Raw genomic sequence first — 9,977 nt, 5'->3', positions numbered from 1 at the left:
CACAACCCACCAGGCCCTGCATCGCATGACCTCTGCCTAACTCTTCAGGTTAATCTCTCCACCTTCCTGCATTTGATGCCCGAGAAGTACCTGAACTGCTTGCAGCTCATACCACATTTCAGGACTTTTGTGTGTGCTCTCCTCTCTGCTTGGGATGATCTTACCTAATATCCACCTGCACACTCCTGTCCAACCTGCCCAATCTGCTCCGTCATCACCTTTCTTGTAGGTCTTCTTACTCCTCACTCTTCTAGAACAGATCTACTCATGATTTCCTCCTCTCTGTAGCTCTGGAATTTGTATATTTCGAATAATAAAAAGTTTATCTGACTTTCTCTCTGACTAGAGTGGACATTGTTTTGTGGGAAAGGGACCATTTTTATCATGACAGCACCTACCACAGTGCTTTGTAGACAGCAGGACTCAGTAAGTGTTTGCTGAACTAAAGTTCTGCTTGTCCTTAGATGAAGAAGCCCACTTCACATGGCGTAGTATATGGCATTTTGGGTAAATTATTTCAAGTAATAAAAGTAAAAATTCTGTTAAGCAATGATATTACTATGTCATATAATTAGGAGATCTTAATAAAAACTAATTTAAGATATTCTATATAAATAGAAACATCAATTCACACATTATTTCCTTAGAAGCAGAGCATTTTATTGACTCTTCTCCTTTTATCACCCTTCACAATCTGTGAGTATGTCCTGTCTCCCCTTTCTCTAAAATGTATTCTAAATCTGCCCCTTCTCTCTGTCCCACCGTTAACACTGCCCCTCCAGGCCACCATCATCTCTGATCTGGATGACTGAAAAAGCCTCCTGTTCTCTACAATGCAGCTGGAGTGCTTCTTTTCAAATACAGATCAAATTCTCTTGCTCCTCTGCTGCAAAGTCTTCAATGGCTTCCCATGCCACCTCCTTATCACGACCCACACAGTCCTAGACGATCCACCCTTTTGCATCCGTGCTACCTCTCTGACTGTGCCTGCTCTACCGCCCCTTGCACATGACCCCTACCTCTCCAGCACTCTCTCTGTTCCCTGACCTCGTAACACCTCAGGGCCTCTACACTTGTTCCCCACCCTCTAGATTCCTGCATGGCTGTCTCCTTAGTCATTCATCTGTCAGCTCAAATGGCATCTCCTTAAAGAAGTCCCCTTCATCACCCAGTTTAAAGCAGCAACCAGCCACAAGGTATCACACTACCCTGTTCTATTTTCTTCCCAGTCCTAACCACTTGGCAGCAGGGTTGAGCAGTAAAGCACATGAGCACAAGGGCCAGACTCCATGGGCTCAAATCCCAGCTATACTTCCCACTACCTAGGTGACTTGGGGCAAGCACTTCATCTTTCAGTGCCTCTGTTTTCAGAATAAGAAGAGCACATACTTCATAGGAATTGTTGTGAAGACTAAATGAGTTAATACATTCAAAGTGTTAACCACAGAACCTGGCTTGTGGTTAGCGTTCCATGCCTGTTAATTGTTATCATTTATCTATTGTTTGGCTCTCCTTTCTCTACTTTCCTTACTCTCACCCCACAACTATCATCACTACCAAGCACGCAAAATCAAAAAGAGCAGAGACCTTACTGCCTTGCCCCCACTCCTTTATTTCCTAGTGTGGACCAGGTATATTTGTGGAATGAATGAAGTATTAGAAACAAGTGATGAAGGTGTTTAAATTTATCTCAGATTGGTTTCATTTTATAAAGACTCTCAGATCTACAGAAGAAGCACTGAGAATCATAGTGGTTTCTTTGTTTTTTCTTGGTTTCTATTTCTTAGTGCACTGCTGAAGGGAAGCTTCACAGCATTGAGAGGCAGGAGAAATGAATATTGGTTCTATCACTTACAAACTAGAAGACTATGAACAAGCTGCTCTGGGCCTCAAATGACTCATCTATAAACCAAGCTTGTAACTACTGGCTGAAGATGGAAGGATGGGTCAGGTGTGGGGTTGTTGTTGTTTGTTTGTTTTGTCATCAGCTCTAAGATCTATGATTTTATGAATATAATCAAAATCCAGGAAGAAAATATTAAAGTCTACAAGGTAAAACTTTGAATTATTTTACAGATTACCTGAAAGAAAATTATGTGGATCAATCCAGTTGTCAATTCGGTTGGTAGCTCTGGGATTGTTTGTAATCACCCGTAGAGATTAGCTTTTAACTTTGTGCACATACATTCACTCACAAACTTATATATCTCTTTCTGTTTAGACTTATATGCTTAACTAGTAACTACAAAGAAAGATAAAATGATGATCTCAAACTTGAATGCTTGAAACATCATTGAAGTTTACCCTTCGTATAAATGTCTTATTCCAAACTTTGAATAGGAAGACAACTTTTCCCAAGAATATCATTTTCAGTCCCAAATTTATGATTATTTCATTACTTTGGATTAGGTTAAATTTAAATTACTATACTAAGTTGCAAAAGTATATGTACCAGGTGTTTTAAGGCCTTGATCAATAAGTTTGGAGTTATTCTCTAACCACCTCCTTAAAACAGTTCTTCCAGTTTTTTCCTTCTGGATCTCTGGTTGTAATTCTGCTGGTGAAGTTCCCCCCCCCCCTTATCTCTCTCATTCTATATCCCCTCCCCTCCCCTCATCTTTAATAGGAAATATGGATTCAAATGCTTTTTCTGTTACCACTGACCCACTTGAAAGAATTTTTTTCACGTGGTGTTTCCCTATTTATTTATATTAGTATAGACTCCTAGATATTTATTTTATTCAATGGTTTGTAATCCATTATTATTTATTTTGATGCTAAAATTATCCCAGCTTTAGCCATGAGGAGACCCTTCAAGCTGCCACCTGTGTCCTTTTGACCAGTTCCCATCATTTTTTAGCACTTCTATCTTACAGAACAACAGGTTCATCCTGTACTTTACCTGTCCCAGCCCTATAATCAGGCTTTTCTCCACGGTGCCATGGCAAAGAGTCATGGTTCCTTTTATTGGAGAATGAGATCTGGAAACCAAGATTTGGGTGCTAGATGTACTACTGGCTTAGCATTGCTTGAGCTATAAGAATTTGTTACCTTCTCTCACCACATAACAGCTAGAATTTACATTCCATTGCAAATCTGGCTGAAGACAGTGGATTTTTATCATTATCATTTTATTATCTTTCTCACATCGGACTCCATTTTGAGTCAGACTGGCCCACGTGCTTTGGACAAACAGAAACTCATCACACCGAAACTATTCCAGGCATGTTTCCGTTTGGGAACCTTCAGGAGGGAGCCCTTGGTCACAAGGGTGCAATACACACCTGTGTCCTCCGGAGTCCGCTGTTCTGCGCCCAGCACAGCCCCAGAGCTTTCTCAAACCTGGAGTGTCTGCAACACTTTGCAAGGACACAGTGGAGGGGGCACGTCAGCGCTCCGACTTCCTCCCGACGCCGCCTCTGATTGGCTCCTGGACATGTAAGAAACCGGTGAATGAGCGGCTGGCCCTTGCAGAAACTTGCCTGAGGTCTTTGGTGGCATTGCCCTTTCCTCCTCGTCAACCCGGCAGGCCAGCCGATGCGGGGGAGGATGAGGTCGTCGTGTGTCCTGCTTACCGCCCTGGTGGCGCTGGCCGCCTATTACATCTACATCCCCCTGCCAAGCTCCGTGTCCGACCCCTGGAAGCTGATGCTGCTGGACGCCACTTTCCGGAGCGCACAGCAAGTGGTGAGACGTAGCCCAGCGCTGATTCTCTCTCCCTTCTCTTAAGCAATGTTTAAAGGGGGAAACAGAATTTCCGGACCTTGTCCCACGAGAATACAAATTCTTCTAACGCAGTGAGGCGATCGCTTTTTAAGGTGGTTCAGGCTGACATTTTCAGGGTGTCGCATTCGCCTCCTTGCTAGCAGCGGGTTAGGTCTATGTGCGTCTCGTAGTCTGTGTTGGTAATGGAGAAGGTGAAGTTCTTGAATAGAATTTGACGATTGTTTAATCCTTCGTCTTTCCTAAATGCCCCCCTCTTTCTTGGTTTGCAGCGCCAGAAACGGATCTTCCAGCCTTTTATAAACCACCCCTCCTCCATTTTTGTTCTCCTATAGAGGGCGGCAGAGAGTGAGTTAAATGTTTTAGGAAGGCTCTGGGAAAAACGGGTTCTGGTTCCTGGGAGTGCAGCCACCTTAAAAGCAGACTCGGGCGCGGGTGACCTCCCAATGTCCCCGACAGTGGAGCCCCCCATTCCCGGGGGCAGCAGGCTGGGCTCCTCCAAGTACTTGGGGAACAGCAAAGATCTCGCATTTCATGCGTGGCACTCATCACCTCAGCCCAAGAAAAGCGGCCAGGAGACCTGGCTGGCTGGAGAGGCAGTGGCAGCCGGTGTTTGCATGATGCATTTCTTTCCTGCCTGCCCTGCAGAATTTAGTTTGTCTTTAACTGTCGAGGAGATAACCTTTGCCTGAGCCAGGATACCCTGGCTTACCCGGGCAGGGTGACGGTTCTCTCTACTGTGTCATGGGTGTGTATTTCTTTAACCCCGTAGACAGGAAAATGTAACTTTCTGGTTTATTCTATGTAAGAGGCATTATTTTTAGTGCCAATCTAAAATCTAAACTACAATCTGTAGTCAAGGCTGAGCCCTATGACTGAACAGTATTTCTAAGCATCCTGCTCTATCTAAACTCCTAACCCTCCTCCAAAACCGAGTCTCCTCCCTTCCCCCAACCTTGGGCTTTAATCTCGGGTTATTTTGGTAAACTCCTTTCAAGAATGACAACTAGAGAGAAAAAAAAAAAACACGTGATTTTCCTAGAGGGTCGATGTTCCTTTTCCCTGTCCGTACTAATTGTGTGTAGGATTACATAGTCTCTGAAGCTTTGTCCTATCAAAAAGTCCCTTAACTAGGGTATTGTAGCACATTCCTAGGACTTTGCTTTTCTCGAATCCAGCATCGTTCTCCACCCCTAAGTCCCCTATTGTCTCTTAGGTAGGGCCCATTGAGGCTATAGAGCCTCTTCCTGACCTCCTGCTTACTACAGTGTTGACGTGGTGAAAGAATTACCATCCCCTTCTCTAGCATTGGCTCCAAGAAAGGCAATTTTCGTACAGGAAGCCCTACAATCACTCTCTTCCTCCAGAAATTATGTAGCTGGGGAGTAAAACCCTTTAAAGATTCTAGGGTACAATGGTATTTACCTGGGTGGCTTAAATGGCCCTCTACAATAAAAAGAATAATGACTAATAATAATAATAAGAAAAACAGAAAAAAAAAAAAGAGTCAAACTACTATGTTGGCCACAGAAATTCTTCCTTTTCTGGTCACCAAGGAAATCTTCCCTATCATAAGTAATTTGGGAAAAGCCAGGTTTGGAAAAAAGCTTTTCTTCCCCAACGAAGCAGCCAACCCATTAAGGCCTTTGGATCTTACAGTCCTCTGCAGAGTATGCTCTCAGCTGGTGTTTGGGAATGATAATGTTAGTAATGTCGGGTCACAGAGATAGATAAGGTAACAGAGTGTCCTTACTTGACGCTGTGGCCGGAGGTGGGTTAGCACAGAAGTGGCTCTCATCACTTGTCTTCTGAATTGTAAAATATCAGAAAGATCATTCAGACCACAAGGAAGCATATTCTACCCAGGAAAGCAATTTACCATTGTCACTTCAAATTGTCCTGGGGAAAAGGAAAAACATGGTTTGACACTTGGTAGTGAATAGAATACGACTGTTAAAGTTAAGAGTCATGCTTCCCTGAATCCCACCTCAGCCAGGCCACTTGCTGGTTCTGAGGGCAGCCCATTTACTAACCTTCTCTGATCCTCAGCTTTCCTTGTAAAATAGGGCTAATAGCTACTTTGTAAGAGTGCTATAATGTATTTAAGCGGCTAGAACTGGTTGTAGTTATTCTTCTAACAGTTGTCCCAAAGGGCCACTATGGGTTGTGGGGAAAATCTGTGGTACTGCCCAACTTTGTTGAAACAATAAAGCAAATGCAAACTGGAAGTAGTTTACCTCCTGGAATGAAACCTGGAATGCTGTCACTAAATTGCATGGCATAACATTTGTTACCCAAATCATTTTCGTTTGAGTTGATTAGCTTAACTACAAAGGCTATCAATACTTCAAAGATAAGGCTTGGCCTACTTCCTAACACAGCAGGCACCTGCCTAGCATCAAGAAATGTGACTGCTCAGGACTTCCCTGGTGGTCCAGTGGTTAAGACTCTGCCCTTCCACTGCAGGGGGTGCGGGTTCAGTCCCTGGTCTGGGAACTAAGATGCCGCAGGGCCAAGAAAGTGAATGCTACTCTTATCCTGTTGTCATTGGCAAATGATTCACCCCTAGCTGCCCCTTCTAATCTCCTTTATCTTCTGCAGATGAGTCAGATTATTGAGATTATGTTCCTTGTACTTTTCTTCCTTGGCATCCTCCAGTATTACGTAAGAAGAAACTACTTAGGATCTTTCTTAAGTCATCTCAAACACAGATGCTACATTAGAGTCACCTAGGGAGGCTTCAAAAATCCTAAAACCCAAGTCACACAATATACCAAATTTATTCAGAATCTTTGGGAGATGAGTCCCAGGCAGCAGTATTTTTAACAGTTCCCAAGGTGATTTCAATGTGCAGCAAAATTGAGAACCACTGCCCTGTAAGTTAAATAAAATGCACTGCTGATGTAGATAATATATTTTTGTTAAACTGCTTGAGTTATATTTCACACATGTGGCTGGAAATGAGCCCCTTAACATTAGCATGGATTCGTTTATCAGATTTGTTGGTTGATACTTTGGCTCTAAGAGTCTAAGGGGATAAAATACTAGCTAGGCAACTTTCAGTGTTATAGCAAAGCCATAGTAAGACTTGAGCAGTGGAAAAGCACAAACAAAAATAGATCTGGGAAGGACAGTGGAGAGAGGTTTAGATGAAGACTGGGCAGCAGGAGACTAGAAGAACAAAAGGAGGGAGTTTGGGGGAGGTTCTGAAGACATTTCAAAATGCTGTGCAAGCAAAGATTTTTTTAAAGTGGTAGTCCTAGTACAGGTAGAGATATTGAGAAGTATACACTGCTGGAGAAAATGTAAATTTTAACAAATTTTTTGAGGGCAGTTTGGCAATATCCATCAGAAGCTGTAGAAGCATTTATTCTTTGACCCAGAAATGCCTCTGGATGCATTTATTTTAAGTAATTATACATATAGTCAAAGCTGTAGCTATAAAGATAGAAACATTTCACAGGTACAGAAATCTTTTAAAACTAGTCCAAAAGCACTGCCATTTATGAGAAATATGAGGGAACATTCAGCAACCTTTCTCTTCTTTTTTTTGCAGTTATTTAAAAGAATTTAAGAACAATAAGAGATCAAGTAAATATGGTAAACCCATATTTTGGAAACTATGCAGTAAAAAATTTAAGTTGTAAAAATAAAGTTTAATGGTCTACAAATGATTTGTACTGTGTGTTAAGTGGGAAAATGCTACAAAACAGCATATATGCTGTTATCCCATTTAAAATATCTATTTATCAAAACATACAGTTTTATATATCTATATATAGATGTATAAAAAGAGCTAAAGGATATAATTTAAAATATAGTGGTTTTTTTCTGGGCCATAAGATTATATCTTCAGTTTTCCTATCTGTATAGTCTAGTTTTTCTACAAGGAACATGGAATAAGAAATTAATTAAAAACTTTTTTGTAGTAGGTTTTCTACTTCTAAAGCAGAATTGATATGCAATGCATATCAATGTGATTAATATTTTAGTAATTGTTCTATGAAGAAAATAGATTTCTTTCTTTCTTTTTTTTTTTTTGGCTGTGCTGAATGGCTTGTGGGATCTTAGTTCCCTGACCAGGAACTGAACCCCGGCCAAGGCAGTGAAAGCGCCGAGTCCTAACCACTGGACTGCCAGGGAATTCCCAAAAATATTGGGGAAAACTTCCTTTGGTTTTTAAGTAAAAATAAAAGACACGTTTTTCATTTTCACCAAAAACTTTATTGAACAATGTATTCACTGTTTTGTTCCACTACCTTCTGTCATTTTTCAGGCAACTTCATAATTCCATCTTCCCAAAACTTTTAATCTTTTTTGAGCAAAGAACTGTTCTAGGTGCCTTTTACAGTCTTCCAGGGAATTTTCCATTAAGAGAATTTTGGGGCTCCCCTGGTGGGGCAGTGGTTAAGAATCCGCCTGCCAATGCAGGGGACATGGGTTCGAGCCCTGGTCCGGGAAGATCCCACATGCTGCAGAGCAACTTAGCCCGTGAGCCACAGCTACTGAGCCTGCGTGCCACAACTACTGAAGCCCGAGCACCTAGAGCCCGTGCTCCGCAACAAGAGAAGCCACCGCAATGAGAAGCCCGCACACCACAACGAAGAATAGCCCCTGCTCGCTGCAACTAGAGAAAGCCTGCACGCAGCAACGAAGACCCAATGCAGCCAAAAATAAATAAATAAAAAATAAATTTATAAAAAAAAGAATTTTGTAAAGACCAAAATAAATGGAAATCTGAAGGTACAATGTCTGGTGAATATGGGGGATGAATCCGAACTTCCCAGCCTAGCTGTAACAGTTTTTGCCTAGTCATCAAAGAAACATACAGTCTTGCTTTATCCTGATGGAAGATTATGTGTTTTCTGTTGACTAATTCTGGACGCTTTTCGTCCAGTGCTGCTTTCAGTTGGTCTAATTGGGAGCAGTACTTGTTGGAATTAATTGTTTGGTTTTCCGGAAGGAGCTCATAATAGAGGACTCCCTTCCAATCCCACCATATACACAACATCACCTTCTTTGGATGAAGACCGGCCTTTGGTGTGGTTGGTGGTGGTTCATTTTGCTTGTCCCACGATCTCTTCCGTTCCACATTATTGTACAATATCCACTTTTCATCGCCCGTCACAATTTGTTTTAAAAATGGAACGTTTTCGTTAGGTTTAAGTAGATAATTGCATGCGGAAATATGGTCAAGAAGGTTCTTTTTCACTTATGTGGAACCCAAACATCAAAGCAATTAACAAAACCAAGCTGGTGCAAATGATTTTCAGTGCTTGATTTGGATATTTTGAGTATGTTGGCTGTCTCCCATGTGGTATAACATTGATTGTTTTCAATTAATGTCTCAACTTGATTGTTATCAACTTCAACTGGTCTACCTGACCGTGGAGCATCATCCAGTGAGAAATCTCCACCACGAAACTTTGAAAACCACTTTTGACGTGTTTGATCAGTCACAGCACCTTCTCTATACACTGCACAAATCTTTTTTTGTGTTTCAGTTGCATATTTACCTTTCTTGAAATAATAAAGCGTAATATGCTGAAAGTGTTGCTTTTCTTCTTCCATCTTCAATATTAAAATGAAAATTCACCGATTTTGATAAGTTTTTAAAAAATGCACGCTGATATGACAGCTGTCACAATACAATCTAACAAAATTGTTTCGAGTGAAGTTAAAGACAACTTAGCGCTACTAGATCCATCTTATGGAAAAACCGAACGAAAGAACCTTCTGGCCAACCCTATATATACATTTCTTTTAAAAACACATCCTGGATCCTTTGACAGCTATCACGATAGCAGGCTTCATGCTCAGTCACTTAGATGTAACACAGATTGAAAGCTTACTGTTTGAGTCTGACCTACAACAAATTGCAGCCTAGTATGATGAGAAGCCATGTTAATATACAGCTATTAAAAAGGCAAGGGACTTCCCTGGTAGTCCAGTGGTTAAGAGCCCACCTTCCAATGCAGGGGACTCGGGTTCGATCCCCAGTTGGGGATCTAAGATCCCACATGCTGCGGGGCAACTAAGCTCATGCGCTGCAACTACTGAGCCCACCCCTCAACTAGAGAGCCTGTGTGCCACAAACTACAGAGCCCATGCGCTCTGGAGCCCTTGCACCACAACTAGAGAGAAGTCCACGTGCTGCAACGAAAGATCCTGTATGTTGCAATGAAGATCCCATGTACCACAACTAAGACTCAACACAACCAAAAAAAATAAATAAATAAAATAAAATGTAAAAA

At 41.7% G+C, this 9,977-nt stretch overlaps 1 protein-coding gene across 1 annotated transcript in view; it reads left to right on the top strand.

Annotated features, from left to right (window-relative positions):
- The first annotated feature begins 3,206 nt into the window (after positions 1 to 3,206).
- The window catches only part of NCEH1 (neutral cholesterol ester hydrolase 1), a 71,879-nt gene continuing 65,108 nt past the window's right edge, over positions 3,207 to 9,977 (top strand). Inside the window, exon 1 of the mRNA XM_036851449.1 lies at positions 3,207 to 3,687. Within this exon, the coding sequence (XP_036707344.1) occupies positions 3,538 to 3,687 (150 nt within the window). The 5' untranslated portion in view covers positions 3,207 to 3,537. The remainder of the gene's footprint in view (positions 3,688 to 9,977) is intronic.

This window comes from Balaenoptera musculus, chromosome 4 (genome assembly GCF_009873245.2).
Source record: "Balaenoptera musculus isolate JJ_BM4_2016_0621 chromosome 4, mBalMus1.pri.v3, whole genome shotgun sequence".
NCBI classification, from domain to species: Eukaryota; Metazoa; Chordata; class Mammalia; order Artiodactyla; family Balaenopteridae; genus Balaenoptera; species Balaenoptera musculus.
This window is presented reverse-complemented; position numbering and strand designations above follow the sequence as displayed.